The sequence below is a fragment of the Lepidochelys olivacea genome (assembly GCF_965140295.1).
Source record: "Lepidochelys olivacea isolate rLepOli2 genome assembly, chromosome: 2".
Classification (NCBI taxonomy): Eukaryota; Metazoa; Chordata; order Testudines; family Cheloniidae; genus Lepidochelys; species Lepidochelys olivacea.
Genome location: NC_140412.1, coordinates 139,153,998 through 139,180,097, shown reverse-complemented (window position 1 = coordinate 139,180,097; position 26,100 = coordinate 139,153,998). Strand labels below are relative to the sequence as shown.

Sequence of the window (26,100 nt, the reverse complement as noted above, 5' to 3'; positions counted from 1 at the left end):
TGAGAAGTACTTTTTCACATTACACAAAATTAACCTCGGAACTCATTACCATGGGATGTTTTGATAGCCAAAAGTATAATTGGGTTTAAAAAAAGAACTATATAAATTCATGGAGGATAAATCCATCTATGCTTTTGTGTCCCCCCCCCATTTTTTGAAGCCACAAAAAAGGGGCTTGAAGTAATAAAAATAACTGGTATTATTTTGAAGATGAGTTACAGAGGTTCTAAGCTATTTAGGACAAACTCCATTTCAGTTTTTGAAGCTGTAAGGCAAATATATAAATGGAGAACAAATTAAGACTCTTTCAAACTTATATGCTTATTAGCCAAGATGGTCAGAGATGCAACCCCAACCCAGAGTGGTTGCCAGAAGGAGAAGATGGGGTGGAGCTCTCCCTAACTGCCCTGTTCTGTACATTCTCCCTGAATCTCTGGTATTGGCTACCGTCAGAGACAGAATACTGAGCTATATGGACCACCAGTGTGACCCACTATGGCAGTTCTTATGTTATGTATTATTTGTTTTTTCACAGAAAATCACAAACAGATAATGTGCTCTCTGTAAGAGACATGAAATTTGGAAGTTCTCTCAACGTTTACACGTTGTGTCAATATTTGTCAACAATATAGTAAAATAAATTTAAAAGCATCATATGAAATGCCTCTATACTAGCAGTTAATGATTATTAAGTCAGATCGTGAAGTTGTCATGTCATAATCAGTTATGAAATTCCCATTAGTCACATGCATTTTGATTGACTGGTTTTATATGGTGTGAAGGACCCTTTGGTTTGGATTTTATCACAGACTCTTTTGCCCCAGTCTACCATTGTATGAGGCAGGCATATTGTTTTGGAATTCAAGTTACTTTTATAAAACAATTAGATCTACATGCATCAACACTCCATCAGAACGCTTTGTTTCTATTCAGGGTTATAACACATTGCATGTTGTAACCACGCAGTGACAAAACAACAACAATTCAGGTTTTGCCTTACATGTGCCATGGTCTGCTGTAGAAGTTTACGAGCATGGACTTCTTGTCCCTGACCCATGGAAACATAACGTGTCTCTGTCTTCAGTCTTTTCCCCAGAGCAATGATTGAGTCGGTAGGATCAGAACCCATTGAAAGAAAGCAGATGAGAGGAGTACGTGGATCTGATTCTTCCCAGGTCTTCTCCAAGTCCAAGATGACTCCTTCTGCATATTTTCCCCCCATGGTATCCATGATATACTTCCTGGCCTGCATTAAAAAGTTCAACCACATCTATTATAGTCATTCAAATGTTGCTTTCTATAACCTGAGGCTGCAAGTTATACATAAACTTATCACCAAAATTAACACTACATTTTATCCTATAGAAACAGTATATGTAAGATAGTCAATATATAACCACCATATGCAATGATGTGGCCTATTAACAGTTGACAAGATGAGGTTTCAACATCCTAAAATGCAATCTAGGAAAGGTCAGTTTAGATTTAAAATCAGACTGCCATAGAAGGAAGATATCATGCTTTTGTGCCCCCCACCCCTTTTTAAAGCCACAGTAGTAATCAAAATAACTGGTATTATTTGGAAGATGGAAGATCACAGAGGCTCTAAGCTATTTAGGACAAACTCCATTTCAGTTTTTGAAGCCGTAGGCAAATATATAAATGGAGAACAAATTAAGGCTCTTTCAAACTAGGCTGAAGTGATCTCTGCTCTATCACTTCTCTGGCAGTTGAGTTCTGGATTTACAATAACTACCAGTTTAATGTACAAGAAAAAGGAAAAATAAGTAATGAGTCAGTTCTCAGAGACAAAGGCATTCAGGACTAGAACTGGCTAAACTTCAGTTTCACTAGACATTTTAATATTTTAAAAAACTGGCTTTGTTCTAAAGTATAACAAAACCAAGTTTTTCACAATTTCTCACAAACTGGAAATCCATTTTAGGATTTGGAAACACTAACATATGAGCAAGAACATTGATTAGCACTTCAGAGGAGTCATGACTTGGAAGTCATGGCTTGGTGGTCACGGAAGAGCAGGTGGCTAGTGCTTAAGATCAACTGGCAGCTAGAAAGAAACAAACATGGAAAATTATTTCTTCTGGTTGTAGACATGAGCCAATAAAGAGGGAGGACGAAACCCCTTGAATTATTTAAAAGACAGTGGGTAATTAACTAGATGATCCCTTATTTAGTTTCCACAGTTGAAACTAAAAAGAAGTCACTCATTGAGCACTGGAGAGAAGAAACAAAGTACACATGAAACTAACTGTAAGGAAGCCTCCAAAGACAGACCCTTCAGAAGTGAAAATAATAGGCTTTTGAAAACTGTTACCCTCAAGTAAATTTGTATTTATTCTCTAAATCCAAGTACTGTATGATCATAACAAGATAAGCTAGATTCACCATGAATAGGGCATTTCTGTTTTTGTGAGAGGAATAATCTGTACCAGATTAAGCTCTGGTATTGAAATCAGTCCCCTAACTTCAATAAAATTTGTATCAATCTACTCCAGAACTGAATTTTTACATGTATCAAAAGTCCAGAGAGGATTGCAATGCCAAGAATTAAGTTCTGTGAAACAATATACGCAACTTAACAGTAATAATATCATCCTAGAGTTTAATTCCAGCCTTCCACATCTCAGTATGGATAAAATTTCTACAGTTTCTTGGGTAGGTGAGGCAGTAAATAACTGAAAGGATCCCAAGTGCCAGGCAGAGTACTGAAATTTCCTCAGAGAGAAAGGAAAGTCAGTGGGCAAATTAAAACCTCAGAGAGAAGGAAGAAGGAATCCAAGCAAACAATAATAAAACTGGATGTGCTATGTATGTAGATGGTACAGAAGAAGCAGCCACATCTGAGCAGTTATACAAAATCCAGAGAAGTTAAAGTTAAAGAAGTTTTACCTCAAAAAAAAGGTCTAGCTTCTGAGCAAGCATGTAAGACAGAATATTATTAAGCACATTTGCTTAGTACAGTAAGGAATCTGTAGTCACAGCCTTATCTGTAAGATGTGGTTTACAGCTGATTTTGCATTTCAAGATTGTACATATTGCTTTTCTTGAAAAGCTTTCATCATGGACTAAAATTTAAGAAGCGATATACACATACATATGCACTCAGACGTACAAACTTTTCTTTTATCAGAGAGAGAGAGAGATTATCACTGAGAGATATGTAGGTAACAGAACAAATTTAATGTTAGGCAGAAAACTACTTGTGGGATCCAGTGTAAGTGGGAAAGCTGACCTCGCATTTGATTCTCTGGTAGTGTAGATCAATAACCAGAAAAAATCACATTTAGCAGAACAGCATAACACAAATAGGAGGTTATGAATATGCTATGGACATAAGATATCACTATGATACTCTGCTTAGAATAACCTGTAGGTAGAGGTTAAAAGAAAATCAAGTTTTGAACAGGTCTGTCAACTCACCAACAACGAGCAGGTGAGAGTTGTGTCTTCCCCTGCTCAGTGTCAAACTCGCGGATTCCTCGAGAAACTGACTCACAAGGGCCTGTGCCCACTGGGCTTTGAGAGTGGGTGGGAAGGGGTTGCAGTTTCACCACAATACTCAGTATCATTGATCCAGATACTCACACCGTTGCTCTGTTAATATGAACTCACTCATTCTGGGCCAATGCCACCCTTCTTTGCAGCACCCACAGGATGGAGTGTGGCCCGGGGGAAAAGGGTCTAACCAGAGTTGGGTTTTTTTGCTGTAGCATTTCCAGGATATCCAAATATTTACATATTTTTCACTTGAAGCATATAATTTCTGTATTTCTCTTCTCATTTTCCATGGAAACATTTGGACAAAAACTACTTATCTGGTGCATTTCTGTACAGTGTGAAATGAGGATGTGCTCAAACCAAATATCAAAAAGAAAAAGAAAAAAAAAGGTTTTAAATGATCTGATTCTCATGTAGTTTAACTCAATAGCATGAAGGAGAGACAGGGCAGAACGTAAGAACATATAAAGTCAAATAAGCAGAATGGTGTTTAAATAACGTTTTTCAAAGTTTTGGAAGAGATTTCAGCTAAACTTTAAGGTAGCGATGAAATTGCAGCTAGGATTTCTGTTACCATATTAATGAGGCCGGCAAGCAAATTTCTATTTCACTGACAAGGCAATGTGAACTGAGCACAGTAACTCCTGAGTTTAGGTTTAGACTCTATGGCAGTCAATTTTTCCATCTGAAAAGAGGGATCATCACACAAAGGGATCACCCCCGTGATAGCTGTATGAATTAGTATAAATCTGTAAAGCACTTTGAAAAACTCCCAAGTGCTGTTTAAGGAACAAGGATTATTAGAAGATAATTTTAGTGCTATGTATGTAAAGTTTTACTCTGATGCTATATTATATATTTGATAAAATATATTCAAATTTAATTAAGCAATTCCTACAGGAAGTTATTACATCTGGAGGAGCAGACAAAAATATGCCTACGGGTTAATGTACCTGAGCTATGGTTCTATCAGGACACCAGGATCTAATAAGGAGGAGACGTCTGAAGCAGTCCAGAGATTGATCATAGCCACTGGGAACAAGTTCTTCCTCTGGATTCTCCTTATCAAACCAGAGTTTCCATTGTTTCTCTGTTCTTGAAATCTGTACACATAAGGTAGAGAACCGCATTTCACAATATAGAAGGAGTCACACTGTAACACACAAACTCCAAAACTTTCCATGAAGGTCAGACATTAGAGGCATATCCATGTTTATTTATTAATCTTTGTTTTTATAGGGTTACTGTGGATATTAGAGGAAACAAATTTTTAGACTGAGTACAAAAAAAGAGGACTATGCATTGATGCCCTCAACCAAACTACTGTACCAAATATTCACCAGAAAGAGTTTGGAAGGGCAGTAAAAACAGAGCACTCTAAGAATGCAGGAAAGCTTGCACTCCCATGGGAACAGAGTTAAGGTTGTGTTATGTAGTGGAGGAGAGTTGGGAAAATGTTAAGGGGCGTATGTGTTTGTGGATGGAGGACAGAAAATATGTATTACTAAGTGGCCTCTCTTCATTTACTTGCTTTCCTGAGTTCTTTCGTGGGCATATTGTGTGTAATAGCCTTAATTGTTTCATAGCCTAATTTTGTATATTAATTTCATTCCATTCTTCACAGATGACTATGGACATGGTCAAATACTTAATGAGCATCAGTTGCTCGGTGGCTCTGAATTTATTGGACTCTTTGGAGAAACTGTTACTTACTTGGTCCAAAACATCTGAGAATTGTCTAAGCTTACTGAGTTCCACCAGGTTCAGCCAAGTCATATCCAGGATCCATTTAGATGGCTTAGGAGGACAAGCTTTAAGGTCCAGAGAAGCGCCACCTGTGAGGGGTAAGGCTATAATTAGAACCTGTTTAAAAAATAGAGTGTTCCAGAAAAGCAATATTTTGGAAAAACTCATCTAAATATTGAGACCACATTCCATGCACTTCTCATAGAATCATAGAATATCAGGGTTGGAAGGGACCTCAGGAGGTCATCTAGTCCAACCCCCTGCTCAAAGCAGGACCAATCCCCAGTTTTTGCCCCGATCCCTAAATGGCCCCCTCAAGGATTGAACTCACAACCCTGGGTTTAGCAAGCCAATGCTCAAACCACTGAGCTATCCCTTCCCCCACTACTACTTCTGTAGTAGATGAAAGCTCTAAAAATTTTCAAAAGGTCTGTTCTCAATTTAATTTTAATCAGAAAAACTTTAAATTTGTATGAACAAACTTTGAGAATTGAAAACATGAGGCATTTCAACCAAATCTAGTTTTTTTTACACACACACACACACACACACACACACACACACACACACGAAAAAAAGATTTTTGAACATGCAAGAGCCCTGTCAAAATTGAAATCTAGTTTCATTGAAGTGACAAATCTTAGTTTACACAAGATATTTTTTAAAAAAAAAGCTGGCCTTTTAATTTTTACTTTTTTGTGTGTGTAAAATGAATACAGAAAAAACTAAATTATTCAAAGCTCAATTATCCAAAGGTCATTTATCTCCCCTGAAGTTCACTTCAAGCTAGATTAGGATGGAGGAGGAAGATCTACCTGAATCACTGACTTCTTGAAGAGAAATGGGCAAGGAGAAGCTATGTTGTGTATAAAAACTTTTGCACCAACTTCGGTTAGTCAACACTGGAGAAGCCAAGTATCAACTGTAGTCTTGTAATGAGTACATTTACCACACATCTTGGACCACCTCATTTCGTCTCTGCTTACTAGTTTGCCTCCTGAAGACTTTTTCTAACACTCCTGTGTCTTGAGCAGCCTCAAACAAACTGCCATTCCTTGAAGCCAACCTTCAGTTCCCTTCAAAAGTCAGCCCTGCCTGAGGGGCAAGATTCAGCATGAACAAAGAAACAAGTTTTCCTTTTAAACCATAAGAGTGTTGTCTGTGAAGTCTACTACCTTAATGGGCTAGAAACAGGACCAGTATCCCCTGGGAAAGGGGGCAGGGAATGATGCTTAGATTCCCAATGGGGGCACATGGCAATTGCATGAGGTTACGTCACTAAAGTCATAACATTTTTTTGTACAGAAAAGCTTTTTAGGTTATTAAGAATTGTTTTACATTATTTTCAGTTTCACTTCCCCTGTGAACCCTCTGCATTTACTAAAAAGCCAAGGGTCCTTTAGTGTCCACGTCTCTTTTTTCAAATTCTTTGACCAAAAAACACATGCATGCTGGATAGTACTTGGACTACCTACTGCAAAGTCATCTTGAATCCTGCTATAATGAGTTTGCTCTTTCACCTTTTATCACCTCTTTAATTCCCAACACCTACATTATTGAAGTTCAATATTATTCCCATAAATTATCAGTACAATATGATAATGAGTCATTAAACGGGATGTTTAGTGTGCATTCTTTAATTCCTCTGATTTTTCAGAAACAGTAACATCTGACAGGTGGAAAAACTGTACCTATAAAAGAATGACTCATAGATATTGCACAATAATGTATTTGCACACTTTCTATTTATACAGATTTTCTGACCTTTAATAAGTGTCAGGAACTCTTCATGCTTCACTCTGTTTCTCTGCATGTCTATTTTCAAGGTAAGCAGCAAGGTGAACAGGAATTTGTGCTCCTCATAAAGTCCCCTGGCAGCATACTTATATACTTCATAGGTCATATGCTCAATTATATTAGCAATTCTCTTACTCGTAATTGGGCTCTTGACAGACCTGTTCAAAAGGAAAATGTAGTTCAGCACCTTTATGGTTTAAGTTTATAGAAAGGATTTTCTGGAAAGGAGTAGGGCAAGTATGCAGGAAGTTCTAGTTCACCATCCTGAACATTTCAAAAATGAATAGGTCACCAAGATATATTACCAGACAGCAGAATACTAAAACAGACCCTAAAACTGAAGCAACTTATCAGAGTCCTTACCACTGACTAGATCTATTTGCATTGGAAAGAATGGTCTCATAGTGGACTAAAAACCTGCTCATACCAAAATCAACAGACAAAGCTTAAGAAGTATTGGTAAGCAAGTTCTTTTCCGAGTTCTCTGCTTCCACATGTGATAGCATAATGAAATAGAAGCAGGAAAGCCCCATTTTCGGAGGAACACTAATTCAGTTTACAACAGTCCTTTTCAAGGGGACAACAGTCAGCTGATCTTTCAATAATGTTAGTTACCTGGCTAGAGAAAGGTCAAAGAGTCCCAGAAACTGTCGAAGAGAAGTCTGATACATCACATTGACCATACTCATCTCAGTTATAAGGAAATATAGAATGCTCCCTCTTGTTGCAACTGAAAGATGAAGAGAAAGGCTGTGCTTAAAGCAGAAAATGCAAAACAAAACAAAAATGCAGATCTCTAAACTGAGTGCATCAAGTATAACAATGTTAATGATGACAACTAACAAACTTGTAGTTGCTATATCATTAACCATTCATACGTGGTCTAGTGTTAATTCTAGTCTCATTTACAGGTCAGTAAATAATTAAAAGCGTGTTTTCTATAACTAGTACATCTGATGCAACACCCAGTTTCCCCATATGAGTACACTCAGAGGGTACCTAAATGCTGCATTCGGATACTCAGATCAGCACTTAAATGTACAAAATCTTGTTGGTTGTGCTTAAGCGCCAACTGAGTTTCCAAATGCACATCTTAGATATCCTATCATACCAGCCATAAGAGAACCAGGCCAACTACATTGTAACTCATTTTACTCTAACCAGGCATTCAGCAGCCAGGGCTTTCCAACATTCTGAAGGAGTATTGCTATTTGTCATGACCAGGACGTGAGCAGGCTAAGCTAGCGGTCGGAACAGGAGTCAGGTTACCAGGAGATCAGGAATGGGCACCAGGTTACAGACAGCAATCGAATAGCAAAGTCGAGGAGAAACCAGGGTCTGAAGCCACGTCTAGGGTCTATTCTAGTGCAAGTGGGGTCTGGAGCAGAAGCAGGCAGGCAGTCTGTGTTGTTCCTCATCAGATTCCCTTTATGGCTTCCTGGTTTATATACTGGCCAGCCACTGGTGTGTGAGTGACTGCCCCACAGGCCCTGCTGGGTGGTACTTCCTGTCTAATCTAGCTTTACAGGGTCCTCCCACGGATGCCCAGCCTAAACCTCCAGTGGTGATACGGAGGCATCAGCCACACCCCTATAGTCCCAGGTTCTAACCCTGCATGTTCTTACACTATGTAACAAATACCATTTCACGAATCTCTCAAAATGCAGAGAAGTCCCAACTGAACACTACCTGGAACTTTTCATTCCAGAAATAACTAATCCAAAAGTAAAGCACAGAATACAAAATGTATAAAATATGTAAGGACCTTGCCATTGTTCCAGAGGAGGTCTCTTGACTTCAGTGATCAAATTCTAAAATTGCTAAGATTTATAATAAATTAATGCATTCTGTTAAAAACACCACAATGTATCTGTGTCCCCTTGTTACTGCAGTCTTCTACATAAGGATAATGTGTAATCACGTTCCATTTTTAACTATTGAGCTAATTTAGGAGCAAAGTATCAAGAATGAATGAAGCATTTACAATACTACAGTAGTGCCCAAATAAAAGCTCAACACATTAAGACTAAGGGATGTTAGGATGCTACAGACAAGTATATGCTCTTTCCTCAACACTAATCAGGTTGGCAGCCTACAAAATGCCAAAATTTTGTGGGTTGGAAGGTAGTATAAAACTGGGCTGTCTCTTCCCAGGTCACTTTTTGGATCTGCACCCACAGTGTATATAGGCACAGAAGTTAGCCTTATAACTGATTTTTCATTGGGAATTGGTAAGAGTTCAGCATGTGATTAACACAGCATAAATTGATATATTTTTCCACAACAGATCAATATGCTATTTGTCTTATCCATTTCATTTACAGGGAAACACAGTTCCCCTGTTATTTGTATAATCCCTTTTTTCTTCATGCTCTCATCCTCATTTCTCCCACTCTAGCATTGCTCTTTTCTCACTTGCTTGTCACATTTGTCTTTCATTATCAGGGATTCCAGCTCACCGGGTCTGTACTCCTCACGGGCTGAGTTGATCTGTATTTCAGTCTCAGCAGAAATCTGCAGTTTTTGTGTCACTTCCTCAGCAGTCTTCTTGGTGTTACTCAATACAGTGATCAGACTCTCATCCTCCACCAGAGACCCCTGTGTGCTTGTCAGTCGATAGAGCAGGTTATCCTCTAGCTCTTTCATCCTTCTCTTGTTGGCAGTCACATCTTCCATGAGATCAGTTCTCTCTTTTTCTAGCTCCTGTTACAGTGAAAAGCAATTCTCGAGATCAGCCCATGTTTACCAAGAGTAAATTATTGTTCTAACTACCAATGATACAGAGTGCTCTCACTGAAACGAGTTTAAATCTGGAGTAGCTTGACTGGAATTACTTCAGATTTATATTTAGTCTCCCTGAGAACAAATTTGTCCCAATATCTTCCCCCTGTTTTTTTTTAAAAAGTGTGTTACCTAGCACTTTAAACAAGTTTATACTGTTAATAGAAATATGCATGAGATTCACCATTCTATAACCAGAAAGACTTCAGTTAGTCACATCCCAAGAATATTCAAGTTAAATCCACTTACAAACTCTATCGACATTCTTTTAATAGTAGGGCCCAATGGTAAAACTAGCTACCGCAAGACAATGAATTGTATATACATATCACCGCTGTAGGATGTGGCCAAGAACAAAATCAGTGGATAACAGAGGATAATAGAAAATATCTTACCCGTAATCAACATTTCTCCAATAGACATCTCAATCTAGCCTGTTGTGTTCTAACTTAGATCTATTTGTATAGGCACAAGCTGCAACACATCCACAAATACTAGAATCCCATAATTCCTCAGGCACTAATCCAAGTGGGTTCATGCTGCTTGTTGGCATCCCACCCAGAAATATCTAAGCACTGAAACTACTTAATTGGGTAAGAGGTGGCACCTGGTTAGAATTAAAAGTTTGCAAAGAGAGTTTTGCTCTCGGTTTGTTTCAAGTAAGAGACTTTCCAGACAAAAGTGACAAAAACCAGGACAGTCTTCAATAAAGCTATGATTCAGGAAGGTACTTTGACATATACTTCACTAAGTGTGTGTAATCCCATAATCTGGAAGAACCACATTCCCAGATCTAATGAACCTTTCTGCAACTTTTGGGCCACCTTGATACAAAGACCTCTCATACCCAGACTGATTCCTCCCTAACAAACTTGTGGCCGCAGAGAGGCTGGCAAGAGATTCTACAGTACCAGAGGTAATACTGAGCTATTGTTTGGAAGCCAAATTTATTCCCAAGCATAAAGGAAAATTCTAATTATTTTAGCATTCCTTGCATCTTACTTATTGATATTAAGGTACTCCAGCTTTACTAGACATATCTGTATATTACCTTCATATAATGCTCAGATATACTGGAGTGCATTAATTTGGGAGATGACTGTTTAGTGATACATTTTCTTCGCTGGGTGACGAAAATGCTTTTGCTTGAAACTTTGGAAGCAGTCTCTATGCTAAAGTAGTTTAATGCAAATTGCCCTTCACTTCTGCAGATTTGAGTTCAAGAGCCTCTATGCCACAGGTGAAATAGAAAAGGTTGTGTCCCTACACCCATCAGTAACAACCTACATAGGAAATGATGTAGCTGCCAATCAAGCAGAGTCTGTAGTCTCTTCGCAGTGAAAGCCTGGGAGTGGAATAGTACGGGGCATTGTAAATGAGGCCTGCCGTGCATTGGCAAAGGTAGGTGGAAAAGCTCACATAATAGAAATGGGCATAATGCAGGCAGCTGCTAACCAGTCCCATCATTCTCTCCCTTTCATCATGTAAAATTTCCCCTTTCTAAAACAGGAGGATTTTCAATTAGCATTACTTCTTTGAGATGTGGCAGCTGAAGCAGAAGATGCTCCGTTGTTATCTTTGTCTGCTTCCATCTGTTCCCAAGATACATATGAAACCATTTTAAGCAGTTTTTTCCCCAAACTCATTTACCCACTTCAAAGAAATATCAACTTGCAGAAAAATTATTAGAAACAATACAAAATGTGATACTTAAGTTACGTTATCCAGCTTTCTTTACATTCACTTAGGCTTACAAGGAAACTTATACCACTTAACTGCTAGCATATAATCAGGGTAATAATTAGAACCCCAAGGTCAAATATACATTTGGGTATATTCCTGTATTTTCCTGTATATTCATTCCTGTATTGTTTCAGCCAGGAGGAATTAGAATAATTTCTTGTCTGTTTTAGGTTTCTCCCTTCTACCCATACTATGATTAACTAGAAAATTGCAGCCAGTCCTTCTTTCCAAACATCGGGCATAGCAGAAAGTGTTAGGGTTGTGGTTGCAGAATAATACAAACATCACCTCATCAAGGGGAGGCAACCAAAGCACAGGACCATTTTCAGGAGAGGGCTTGCTGGACAAGAGGTAAAGAAGCTGAAATTCCTTTCACTTAAGTCATTCAATGCCAAATGTGACAGGAGGAGAGCAGGTAGAAATCTATGAAGCATTGCATGAATTATTCAGGTCTGATGAAGAAGGTGTAGTTAAAAAGATAGAACATTTTAAGGATGGTAATGGTCTGTTAAATGTAATAGTTAATACTGCTGAGAAATCAAATTGATCCCAACTAAATTTAAATGTGTTGCGAGTCTGATTTAAGGAGTTAAAGCCTTAAGAACAACTATGGTTTCCTTAGAAAAACTGCTGAGAACAAGTGCAATCTGAAAATACAAAATGTAATTCACACTAAAGCAGCAGTTATGAAATGTCTTTGGACCCTAAGTAGCAGGCAATCTGTTGAGCATCAAAACAGGGAACATATTTGTTCCAAAATAAAAAGTTCATTTCTGAAACAAATGGATGAATTGTTTTTCATTTGGCTAATTTTCATCCAAGATGTAAATGGTGCAGAAACATGCTAACTTTACATTTTAATTGACTCTACTTGGATATTTGTTTCACAGGTAACTCCAGTAAACTCAAGTGTAATAACTAGTGTTTCAAATCTAGCAGTGTAGGCTCAACTCTTGAAGGCACTCCCAACGATCCCACTGATGCTGAACACCGTCAGATCCCACTGGCTTAATCAGACATGAGCATGCTAAGTATCTTACAAGATTTAGGCCCTAAGTGATTTGGAAATATAAACTAAGTAAAGAATTGTATTGCATTTGGCCCTTTAAAAATGTAAATGCTTCACAGTTCAAATTTGTGTGTCCTTGCATGATAAATAAAATGATAAATAATAAAATAAAATAAATAATAAAACAGGAGATAGGGATGAGAATATAAAAAGATGGCCATAGAAATTATTGTTGCTGAAGAATATCTCTCCACACTTGCCCTTTGACTAGTAATTTCGCCTTTGTTAGATATTATTCTATGGCTCTGTTGAGGGGTTGTTGGTTTTTTTGAGAACATACTATAGAAATAGAAACTTGATCTTACATTTAAACAGACAACTTTATGTCATGAACCAGAAAACATTATGATACATTCATGAAAAACATAACCCATTGTAAGCCCCAAACCTTAGGGTTGGACTGGCTTTAGGCAGGGAGGATTGATATACTTGAACCTACTGCAGCTTTGAAGTCTTAGAAAGTACGCTTGGCTTAAAGTAGTGAGTTTGGCTTATTTTATACCAACTTCTCCATCAGAAAAAGAGAAAGATTGTTCTGTGATGTGCTGTGAAGTTTTCCCAAGAGGCCACAACCCATCTCTAAATTTATACACGTTAACTTAAGCTCATGCAAGTAAAATGTTGAAAGCAGGAACATGCAGCCACTGCCACTGGAGAAAAGGTAAAGTGCAAAACAAAACACAGCTGCCTAGGCAGGATAGGAAAGCTCAAGGGTTAGAAGGCTTTGAAGGGTCAAGTTCCTAGCACATCTTTAACTGAGCATGCACACGCAGAGTTTGTGTCCTAATTTGCCTCCTTCCTGAAGCTTTGTTTGAAGGTTAACAGACAAAAATATTAGAGAGCGAGAATGCTTCCTCCCTTAGCTTGACTGTTCTTATGATTTCTCTCAAAGACCTCCTTTACATCCCAGTTGGAGTCAGTTGCAACCACTTTGCAACATAGCTCACCAGTTCAGTACCCAAGAATCTTACTGAAGGGTTCGCACTTCCAAGCCTAGGTTGACTAAAGAGATCCCTGCATTTCTATACAAAGTGTCACACTCTCAGCGTGTCACAGAGTCCCTCATCCATTCCTGCCATACTCCATACAGCAGGCAGCACCCTGGTCTGTATTCGTGCAGGCTATAACCTAGCTTGTAGAGGCAGTTCTCCTAGCAACTTTGACTCAGCAGTGAATGCCCTCATGCTGAACTTCTGCAGTGGGAGGCAAAGTGAGACCACCATTCCCTTACCCAAGACAATCATAGCCAAGGATCTGCTGGTCAGCTCCCACATACAATCAACACAAGGACCTCCAAATCCCTTCTTTGGCCAAGAATTGGCAGCAGGGAATGAGAACTCCAGACCTGACAACAAAATAAACTACTTTCTAAATAGACTATTTTTAAAAAAATAGGGTACGACTGTAAAAGGTTCCAGTATCTGAACACTGAAGCCTGATCTTACAAGATGCTGAAGTACATAAATCTCCGTACTGGCCGTAGAAGGAGCACTCACATTGTAGCCCCGGTCAGACTCTCTGAATCTGCAAATCCTGCTGAACACCTACCACTACAATATAACCAAATAATATGTCTGTGCCTGCAGACTGATGTAGCCGTCAGCACAACTGACCAACTGTTTCTGAAGGTCATTGGAGTTGTTAGTGTCATTCAAAAGGTAATAGAATCATAGAACTGGAAGGGACCTCAAGAGGTCATCTAGTCCAGTCCCCTGCACTCAAGGCAGGACTAAGTATTATCTAGACCATTTCTGACAGGTGTTTATCCAATGATGGAGATTCCACCACATCCCTAGGCAATTTATTCCAGTGCTTAACCACTCTGACAGTTGAAACTTTTTCCTAATGTCCAACCTAAACCGCCCTTGCTGCAATTTAAGCCCATTGCCTCTTGTCCTAGCCTCAGAGGTTAAGAACAACAATTTTTCTCCCTCCTCCTTGTAACAACCTTTTATGTACTTGAAAACTGTTATCATGTCCCCTCTCAGTCTTCTCTTCTCCAGACTAAACAAACCCAATTTTTTTTCAATATTCCCTCATAGGTCATGTTTTCTAAACCCTTAATCATTTTTGTTGCTCTTCTCAGGACTTTCTCCAATTTGTCCCCATCTTTCCTGAAATGTGGCACCCAGAACTGGACACAATACTCCAGCTGAGGCCTAATCAGCCCAGAGCAGAGCGGAAGAATTACTTCTCGTGTCTTGCTTACAATACTCCTGCTAATACATCCCAGAATTATGTTTAATTTTTTTGGCAACAGCATTACACTGTTGACTCATATTTAGCTTGTGATCCACTATGACCCCCAGATCCCTTCCGCAGTACTCCTTCCTAGGCAGTCATTTCCCATTTTGTACATGCGCAACTGATTGTTCCTTCCTAAGTGGAGTACTTTGCATTTGTCCTTATTGAATTTCATCCTATTTACTTCAGACCATTTCTCCAGTTTGTCCAGATCATTTTGAATTTTAATCCTATCCTCCAAAGCACTTGCAACCCCTCCCAGCTTGGTATCATCTGCAAACTTTATAAGTGTACTGTCTATGCCATTATCTAAAACATTGATGAAGATATTGAACAGAACCAGACCAGAACCAATCCCTGTGGGACCCCACTCATTATGTCCTTCCAGCATGACTGTGAACCACTGATAACTACTCTAGGAACGATTTTCCAACCAGTTATGCACCCGCCTTATAGTAGCTCGATCTAGGTTCTATTTCCTTAGTTTGTTTATGAGAAGATCATGCAAGACAGTGTCAAAAGCCTTACTAAAGTCAAGATATACCACATCTACCACTATCCCCCTATCCACAAGTGTCAAGGTTCCTCCCCCACTCTGAACTCTAGGGTACAGATGTGGGGACCTGCATGAAAACCTCCTAAGCTTACTTTCACCAGCTTAGGTTAAAACTTCCTGAAGGTACAAATTAATTTTATCCTTTGCCCCTGGATCTCCACTGCCACCACCGAACTTGAACTGGGTTTACTGGGAAACGTAGTTTGGACACGTCTTTCCCCCCAAAATCCTCCCAACCCTTGCACCCCACTTCCTGGGAAAGGTTTGGTAAAAATCCTCACCAATTTGCATAGGTGACCACAGACCCAAACCCTTGGATCTGAGAACAATGAAAAAGCATTCAGTTTTCTTACAAGAAGACTTTTAATAGAAGTAAAGGAATCATCTCTGTAAAATCAGGATGGTAGATACCTTACAGGGTAATTAGATTCAAAACATAGAGAATCCCTCTACGCAAAACCTTAAGCTACAAAAAAGACACACAGACAGAAATAGTCATTCTATTCAGCACAGTTCTTTTCTCAGCCATTTAAAGAAATCATAATCTAACACATACCTAGCTAGATTACTTACTAAAAGTTCTAAGACTCCATTCCTGGGCTATCCCCGGCAAAAGCAGCATACCAACAGACGCAGACCCTTTGTTTCTCTCCCTCCTCCCAGCTTTTGAAAGTATCTTGTCTCCTCATTGGTCATTTTGGTCAGGTGCCAGCGAGGTTACCTTTAGCTTCTTAACCCTTTACAGGTGAGAGGATTTTTCCTCTGGCCAGGAGGGATTTTAAAGGGGTTTACCCTTCCCTGTATATTTATGACAACAAGGATGAAAGATCACCACCTTCTATGATTTATAAGATCTCTATTAGAGAACCAACATCTTTATGTTGAACAATACAAGAAGGGGACCTGATGATGGTAATAGAAAAATGGCCTTCCAGAAGGGAGCATACTCTTGCCAATACGCCTCATCTGCATGAATGATCAACTGATTCATGTTGGCACAAGAAGTTTCATCTATGCTGATGATCTATGCCCAGATCAAAACTATGCTAACAACAATACTGTCTGCACTTTCAGTCTATTACACCAAGAACCAATTGCATACCAACCAAGCCAAAATGCAAATGAGGCCTGTTCCATCTTTGGTATCATGAGATCAATAGACAACTTCATCTGTAATGGGGTACCATTTGCCCACTGCTGGAATCCCTGTCTATCTTTGAGTAGCGCTAGACCGCATTCTCTCCTTCAAGGCACACATGGAGAAGACATAAGGCAAAGTTAACACCCAGAATGACATACTCCGGAAGCTTTCAAATTCAAAATGGGGAACCAACCCAGCAACATTAAGAGCCACCACACTTACACTTGTTTATTCGATGGTTGAATATGCATGTCCTGTGTGGAAAAGATCAGCTCACACAAAGAAGCTGAACCCTATATTAAATGACAGCTGCTGCTACATTACAGGATGTCTAAAACCAACAAATATGAACAGCTTTTATATTCTTGCTAAAATCAGTCCACCAGATAGCAGGAGAGCTTTCACAAGGAAAACAGAAAAACTGCCAGATAAGGGGCATTAGATGGGGAAGTCTCTGAGTTACCACAGATAATTCTTTCCAAGGTATCTGCCTGGTGGGTCTTGCCCACATGCTTGGGTCTAACCGATCACCATATTTGGGGTCAGGAAGGAATTTTCCTCTGGGTGAGATTGGCAGAGACCCTGGTGCGAGGGGTTCCTCTTCCTCTGCAGTTTGGGGCATGGATCACTTACAGGGTTTAAATTAGAGTAAATGGTCAATTCTCTTTAACTTAAAGTCTTTAAATCATAATTTGAGGGCTTCAGTAACTCAGCCAGTGGTTAGAGATCTATTTTTAAATTGCTTCCAAACAAAAGTTGACAGGACAAAAGTCCATATGTGGATGTGCGGCTATTCCAGTGACCCAGATTCATGTGACTGCGGTGAAACAAACCATGGAACATTGTTGGTCTACTGGCTCCTGGAGGAACCGTACACCATGGAAGATCTCACCAGGGCTACAGACCAGGACATATTATGAAAAACCTATGGTTGTGGTGGAATGACAGAGGAAAACCTAAATCTCTGTGGGAAGTGATGGCAGTCAGAACTTCAAACCAGCAAAGCAAAACATTGTCCTTTAATTACTGCTACTGATTTAAAGGGATTCTCTGACCTTAAAAGACCATATTTTGAATGGAAAACTTTATTTACCATATGTTGGAATCCAAAGTAGTATATTTTGCACTCACACAAAAACGATAGAAAATGTGCATGTTTGAGAAAGACAGACTAGAAGACCTCTATCAGTGGGTAAAGGGAAGACCAAGCAAAAAAAGTCAAGAAAGCTTTTGCAGGATCATACCAACTTTGTTGTATGATTGTGCTTATTTTTAAGAGCTCTCTGAACATGGCTGTACCCAAGGTTGTTCATAGAGAACTGAAAAGCAGTAACCCTGTATTATGAGAGAACGGAATAATCAATTTAACTCAAGTGAAACTTGCCCTCAACACACGCACACATGTCTGTACATTCTAAACCGAATAGAAATACAGTGGAATTATTTTCCTCCTACCTGTTTCTCTGTGAGAATGACTCTCCCTAGGAGTTGATCTTCTAGACCTTTCATAGTCACAGTAAAGTCAATAATGGATGTGCGAGCACTAATTTCAGGGGTATATGCCGGATTTGGGAGCTTGGTGGTGATGTAAATTCTGAAGCCATTCATGACATCCACTTCTTTATCACCAACTTTTACCTTATTGCAAAACACAATGAGATATTATGAAACAGACAGATGAACTGAAAAGCACTGATAGTAAGGGTCACATTCTTACAACATAGTTCAGAATGTACAAGTTAAATTTTTCTGCTACTGCATTTTGGAAAGATCTAACTAAAAAGCCAATTCTATATTAAAAAATTGTGCAAAGAAAATATCCATGCAGTGCCTCAAGCTACTCGTTCAGAAACTTGTCTGATTCTGTAATTTCTGCACAATTATACATGCAATAATTAATTTACAAGACAGCACAATGGGGTTTTAAATAGGATTCTAATGCTTATAATCCCATTTAAGACTAACAGAAGAAGAAAATGCAAGGTTTAAATATCTTGGTTATCCACAAATCCAAACATAAGGCTATCATAGCTGTAGAGAATTAGCATTATTTTAATATTTGAATGCACTCCCTTACAGTTATATTTTCTTCTTTTACCTTATAGGAAGAACCAGTTTTGATGAAGTTTTTCTCCAAAACATTATCCAATGCTGGATCAAGCTCTTCCCCAACATCTTCAACCAGTAGTGGCCTTCCAAGAGAAAGGCTGTCCTCTAAGTGGTTTCTGAAATACTTGTGATTCAGAGACGTGATCTAGAAATATGACATATAGCCAGTATATTACGCCACACTCTGTTATGAGAGCACTGGTAAAACAAAATGTTTTTGGTATGTTTACTATGGTTATAGGTTTCAAAGTGGTAGCCGTGTTAGTCTGTATCAGCAAAAAGAACGAGAAGTACTTGTGGCACCTTAGAGACGAACAAATTTATTTGAGCATAAGCTTTCATGGGCTAAAGCCCACTTCTTCATATGCATGCAGTGGAAAATACAGTAGGAAGATATACAGATATAGATATATATACACACAGAGAACATGAAAAAATGGAGGTTGCCATACCAACGCTAATGAGAGTAATCGATTAAGGTGGGCTCTTATCAGCAGGAGAAAAAAAACTTTTGTAGTGATAATCAGGATGGCCCATTTCAAAAGTTGACAAGAAGGTGTGAGTAACAATAGGGGGAAATTAGCATGGGGAAATTGTTTTTAGTTTGTGTAACGACTCATCCACTCCCACTCTTTATTCAACCCTAATTTAATGGTGTTGTTGGCTCGTTGCCAACACTGTCCACATATCTATTCAAGGGACACGATCATAGGACCTAATCACATCAGCCACACTATAAGAGGCTCGTTCACCTGCACATCTACCTATGTGATATATGCCACCATGTACCAGCAATGCCCCTCTGTCATGTACATTTCATAATGTACCAATTCATAAACTTGGTCTAAAAGTTCACAAACATGATTCATCATCTTGGTACTCCAGTTTTGAACTGGTTTAATTCCACTAGAGTAAAAGTGGGATACAGCGGTGGTGAACCCAACCTAAATTTAACTTTTTCCTGTGTAAAATGTTTTGCATAGTGCAAATCATGCATCAGCTTTGCTTTTTAAGCTTAAAACTCAGCTGCTTTTCTCACCCCAACAATACAAGACCAATAAGATGATAAATCATCACAGTCTAGTTTGTTTGCTCTTGCCTAATTCAAATCCACTAATACTTCATTAATATCATTAGTTATACAATTGTTACCAATATATAAGAGATGCAGAACTTTCAGGTACCAGTTACAGATAAGTACAAGGCTCATGCTTGGGAGGCGCTCCTTCTAAATATCCACAAACCTACATCATTAACCATAAACCCAACTATACACATAAAATGATGGAGTCTAAATTAACTGTTACCACTCAAGAAAGAGGTCTTGGAGTCACTGTGGATAGTCCTCTGAAAACATCCACTCAATGTACAGTGGCAATCAAAAAAGCAAACAGAATGCTGGAAATAATTAAGAAAGGGATAGATCGGGGTGGCCAACCTGAGCCTGAGAAGGAGACAGAATTTACCAACACTCATTTCCAAAGAGCCACAGTAATACGTCAGCAGCCCCCCATCAGCACCCCACCCCCCGCCCCCCGCTCCCAGTGCCTCCTGCCCACTGGCAGCCCCACCAATCAGTGCCTCCCCTTCACTCCCCGCACCTCCTGTTCAGCTGTGGCATGCAGGAGGCTCTTGGGGAGGAGGAGTGAGCGCACGGCCAGCTCACAGGAGGATGAATTCAAACTGGAACAGATGCAGAGAAGGGCTACTAGGATGATCCAAGGAATGGAAAGCCTACCTTACGAGAGGAGAGACTCAAAGACCTTGGCTTGTTTAGCCTAATCAAAAGAAGGCTGAGGGGAGACACGATTGCTCTCTATAAATATATCAAAGGGATAAATACCAGCGTGAGGGAGGAGTTATTTAAGTTAAGTGCCAATATTGACATAAGAACTAATGGATATAAACTGGCCATTAATGAATTTAGCCTTGAAATTAGATGAAGGTTTCTAACCATCAGAGGAGTGAAGTTCTGGAACAGCTTTCCAAGGGGAGCAGTGGGGACAAAAAACCTAATTGGCCTCAAGATTGAGCTTGATAAATTTATGGATGGGGATGGTCTGAAGAGACTCCCTACAATGGAATGTAGCCAATCTGCAACTGCTAGCAGAAAATATCTCCAAGGGCCAGTGATGGGACAATAGATGGACAGGGCTCTGAGTTACTAGAGAGAATTCGTTCCCATGTGTCTTGCTGGTGGGTCTTGCCCACATGCTCAGGGTCTGACTGCCATATTTGGGATTGGGAACAAATTTTCCCCTAAATCCGATTGGTAGAGACTCTGAGGGTTTTTCACCTTCCTCTGCAGCATAGAGCATGGGTCACTTGCTGGTTTAAATTAGTGTAAAGAGTGGATTCTCTAAGTCTTTAAATCATAATTTGAGGACTTCATTAACTCAGCCAGAAGTTAGGGGTCTATTACAGGAGTGGGTGGGCCGGCAAGGTTCTGTGGCTGCAATGTGCAGACAGTCAGACTAGATGATCATGATGGTCCCTTCTGGTCTATGAGTCTATAAGAAGACAAACTACGGCATACACATTTTCATTTTCCTAGGGTTTATGGCATCCAACATTTTCCTTGTGGAATTTATCAGGTCTTCCATCTGCACACTACCAGCCACATTCTTCATTGGACTATGCTTCGAGCAAGCCCACTGAAACCAACAGATTTGCCTGGTTACAAGGCAACAAAGGAGAGAATTTGCTCTAGTGCTCAATGCTAAATCTACCTAGAGTGTACACTGACTGCATGCAACAGAGGTAGTAGATAAACATTATAATTGCTAGCTACAACCTGAACCCCCTGATTAGCCAAGCATTTTGGCAGCTAAGTAAGAGCTACTAGAGGTTATGAAAATATCTTCATTCAAGTTACCTGAAGTTCATTCTTGGTTTCCTTATTTTTAATCCAAATTTTTCCCTGAGTCTGTGGATCAATTAACAAAGGATAACGAGCTGCTTTCGTGGCAATAATTCCATTCTGTATGGATAGGTCATCATTTGGCAATCCTTGGAGGTTCCACTCACTGATGGTCGGAGCATCAATCAACATCTCTGTGAGGTTTAGGTTGTTGCCAAATGGGATTTTCCGGGTTTTCATTTCCTTTTGCCAATCATTTAACAACAGATTGCGGAACTCTTGGTTAAAAGGACCAGAATACGATAGAAAAGCTGTAGCCAGCAATACATCGCCTGAAAAAAACAAAACAAAACACGAGATACTGAAACACTGTGGCAGCTCTATTAGAGTAATACATGTGCTTCCAGGAAACAAACAAGAGAGACAGGCAAAGCTTCCAATGGGAGCTACAGTAGAATTTATAGTGTAAGAGTAGATTTATTTGCTTGACTATGCTGTGTGCAAAATATCACTGAAAATGTTGGGTTTTTTTTCCTAATTTTGACCTCATGATTTTATTGAGACTTTGGGACCATTTAAAAAATTTAGTCTTTCCAAGATGTTCTGAAAGTTCCCAGTGTATCATACCAGCAAGGATCTGTTGTCTGACTATACCGAAAGAAGGACATTTGACATGTGTTTTAATTAGGCCGCAACTTTATTATTAGATGTCTGGGACTAACCGGCAGATAAAAGTGTACAGTGCAGATAACCCCACGTTTATTCCATAATTACCTGGGGGGCTTTTACCAGTTCCCCCTCTTTTTCGATCCAAGAGCCTCCAGCAAATTTATTCCTGGGATCTTACCATACCAGGGGGGCTTCCATGAGCTCCCCCCTATTTTTCCATCCAGGTCTCTCCAGCAAATCCATTCCCGGGATCTTACCATCCACTCCCCTCATAGGAGGGTTAAAGTGGGCTATAGGAATGGGGGGTTGGCTCCCTGCCATACCAATCATAGGAGTCCCTAACGGCTCCCCGTTCATTCCTTTATTGAATACCTCTTTTTAAGTCCTTTTCCAAGCCATTTATCTGGTCACTGTATACCTTCCCTATGGAGTACTGGCACTGGACAGCTGCCACAAGGAGGCGCCAGCAATTAGTTTAGCTGCCTCCAACACTGCTCTGTGTAAAACAGAGCTTTCGGTACAGGGCTGCCCCTTTTAAACCCTGCATTCCTAGGGGGTGAGTCAGCCACCACACTGTCTCCTTTCGCAACAGTTCTCCTCTCCCCCCAGCCATAAAGCACTGTTCCCTTCATTCAGCCAGCCAGCCAGCCAAATACTCCCCACACTTAAAGGTGCAGGGAGGTCACCCTCTTGTCTTGCTTTGCTTAATCATTAATCTTAAGCCTCAGGGTGGGGGAAGGTCTGGTGCTGATGGTCTCCTTCAGCTTTGGGTTTTTTTCCCTCTCCCTGCTCTGCAGTGAAACATTGAAAAGCAGGAGTGCAGGAGAAATAGCCATTCCAGGCAGGAGGCAGGAACAGCACAGTGCCTATTGTTGGCAGGAGGATGGAAGAGCAGAGTTTTTCCCCCAGTCACCTCCTTACTCGGTGCTGAGAGCCCAACCTAGTCTGAGAAAACAGGGAGTGTGTGCAGAAAATACCATATCCCCGGGTACATCTAAACTGCACACTCACTCACTGCAACATGTAGAGTGCACATATTGCACACACACCCTACCACAGGTATAAATAATAGCACAGATGGTGAGGCACTGCTTAGGTAAACAAAGACATGCCAGAACTTATGGCATAATATATTACATGGGCTCTCTGCATGCCCAAGTAGTGTCTCTCCCATCTAACCGCTATTTTTAGCAGTGTTCATCTCACTGCCTCCCTGCTGCCAGAGCCTTACACTGATGAATACAGCTACACGCCACAGTGTGGATGCAGCTGGCTTTACACTTTGGCATGTAGCTACCCATATCCCACATGCCAGAGCTGTAACAGTGTAAACATAGAATCATAGAATATTAGGGTTGGAAGAGACCTCAGGAGGTCATCTAATCCAATCCCCTTCTCAAAGCAGGATCAACACAAACTAAATTATCCCAGCCAAGGCTTTGTCAAGTCAGGCCTTAAAAACCTCTAAGAATGGAGATTCCACCACTTCCCTAGGTAACTCATTCCAGTGCTTCACCCCCCTCCTAGTGAAATAGTGTTTCCTAATATCCAACCTCCCCCACAGCAACTTGAGACCATTGCTTCTTGTTTTGTCATTTGCCACCACTGAGAACAGCCGAACTCCATCCTCTTTGGAACCCCCCTTCAGGTAATTGAAGGCTGCTATCAAATCCCCCCTCACTCTTCTCTTCTGCAGACTAAATAATCCCAGTTCCCTCAGCCTCTCCTCATAAGTCATGTGACCCAAACCCCTAATCATTTTCGTTGCCCTCCGCTAGACTCTCTCCAATTTGTCCACATCCCTTCTGTAGTGGGGGGATCAAAACTGGATGCAATACTCCAGGTGTGGCCTCACCAGTGCCGAATAGAGGGGAATAAACACTTCCCTCGATCTGCTGGCAATTCTACTAATACAGCTCAATATGCCCTTGGCCTTCTTGGCAACAAGGGCACACTGCTGACTCATATCCAGCTTTTTGTCCACTGTAATCCCGAGGTCCTTTTCAGCAGAACTGCTGCTTAGCCAGTAGCTCCAGTGTCTCCTTCAGTAATGGGAGTGAAAGCAGGGAATACCCTTATGTTTTGATATATTCTAGGCACCCATGATTTGATGCAACAAAAGTAACATGTTCAGCTGTATCCATGATTTTTCTAATTCCACAGCAGTTGTCTACATGGCATGCTAATGTAATCATTAAGATCTGTGCTCTCTATTGGACAGAATCTGAACTGTTCAACCCACATTTTTATACAGCTAGTAGATAAATTAATTTTTTTTCCAGCTCAAGAGGCAGGGGCTTGGGTTTTTGGAGCATAAGAACTTGAGCTCATTCCCATTAATTTCCCAGTGGCCCTGGCGCACATCATGGCCACTGTTACATTCTGCGTGGCCATGGACGCTACATGTTATCAGAAGAAAAATTTAAAACCTGTGAAACTGGTATTTTTAAAGGTGGTTTGTAACGTAGATTCAGAGCTTTGACAGACACTGAAGACCAAAATCCAGTCCAAATGCCTGACAAGAACAACAAAATAGTTAATTGTTAAGTAGTTGAAGTTATTTCCACTCAGCAGTGCAAACTATAGAAATCACGGAAATAAAAAAAGTGAGTTCAGCCTTCGCACAGTACAGTACCAGTCCCCAAGTACTAGTCCCCCACCATCAGGACACTCCACTAACCAACACAAATATCCTCCAACACTATCCTGTTAGTTTGCAAACAAGACTAGAAGGCTAACAACTCTTTTTAAATCAAAAGTTTAGATTCGGACAAATTATGACAACAGTATTAGTGGATGATTTTTTTAAATGATTATCACTGTGTAGAGAGAAACTGATGAGCAATAGCGTAAACATATAGAAGCAACATGGTCAACTTTCAAAGTAGTTTATTCCTTATAATTTTTACAGTGTAGAAAAATCTATTTTTATCTCAAAAACCATGAATTTATTAGCAGGATCTGAAAAAGGTTACTTACTGTAAATACACTTACAACTGAAAGTATTCACTGGAAAATTGTCCAAAAAGTTATTCTATCCTTGAAGAATAAGTGCTCTAAGTGTGGGGAGGATACACTGTATTATTCATACAGAACAATTAATCTCTATTTCAGACACAAATCTTAACATCTTTAGCTATACAAACTATGCTGCTTCTGTAATAGTAACCACTAACATGTCACCCTGGCTGCAGCCCACAGATTATACTCCCTAACATTACTATACGAGCATGAAAGTATCATGAGTTATCACTAGTTTTATATGCTATACAAACTACTTTGTACCTTACTATGTGCATCTTACTTTTATGTAGTGTTTCACACCCAAAGATGACAAAAAGTGCTTTACAAAGAGAATTAGTCTTTCTCATCATTTTAGAGCTAAAGAATCACCCAAAGAAGCCACTTGAAGGGCAGGAATAGAACCCAGGTGACCTTAGTTTCACTCCAGTTCATAGTCACAGGACGAGTTCACAGTAAGTCTGTATAATGAAAAATTATTCCTACCCACAAGCCTCTTGGTTTGTGCTGCAAACTCTTTACTCTGTTCAGTCCATCTCTCTTTTTCACCTGCTAGACCACTTATAAGACTGGAGGCTGTTTGCATCTTATGTCTGCAGCGTTCTGCATCTTCAAGCAAGGTCTATAGACCACACAAAAAAACACTGATTGGAAGTGGAAGGAAAAACCTGATCTTAATTAAACCCTTAATGGCATAATGACTCACAAATAGTACTTTAATATTTACTGCATTACCATATACCAAGTGTCACAGTTAAGGCTGCGTTTCTGTCACGGAGGTCACAGAAGTCATGGATTCCTTGACTTTCTATGACCTGTGTGACTTCTGCAGCGGCCGGTACTGG

At 39.9% G+C, this 26,100-nt stretch overlaps 1 protein-coding gene across 1 annotated transcript in view; it reads right to left on the bottom strand.

Moving 5' to 3' along the window:
* DNAH5 (dynein axonemal heavy chain 5) overlaps window positions 1-26,100 on the bottom strand; it is a gene marked incomplete at its 5' end in the record, with an annotated part of 254,247 nt that overhangs the window by 31,487 nt on the left and 196,660 nt on the right. Inside the window, 10 exons of the mRNA XM_084621096.1 lie at window positions 1,001-1,246; window positions 4,473-4,622; window positions 5,233-5,354; window positions 7,030-7,220; window positions 7,678-7,792; window positions 9,522-9,765; window positions 18,052-18,234; window positions 18,695-18,850; window positions 21,581-21,897; window positions 25,742-25,877. Of these exons, the coding sequence (XP_084477222.1) occupies window positions 1,001-1,246; window positions 4,473-4,622; window positions 5,233-5,354; window positions 7,030-7,220; window positions 7,678-7,792; window positions 9,522-9,765; window positions 18,052-18,234; window positions 18,695-18,850; window positions 21,581-21,897; window positions 25,742-25,877 (1,860 nt within the window). The remainder of the gene's footprint in view (window positions 1-1,000; window positions 1,247-4,472; window positions 4,623-5,232; window positions 5,355-7,029; window positions 7,221-7,677; window positions 7,793-9,521; window positions 9,766-18,051; window positions 18,235-18,694; window positions 18,851-21,580; window positions 21,898-25,741; window positions 25,878-26,100) is intronic.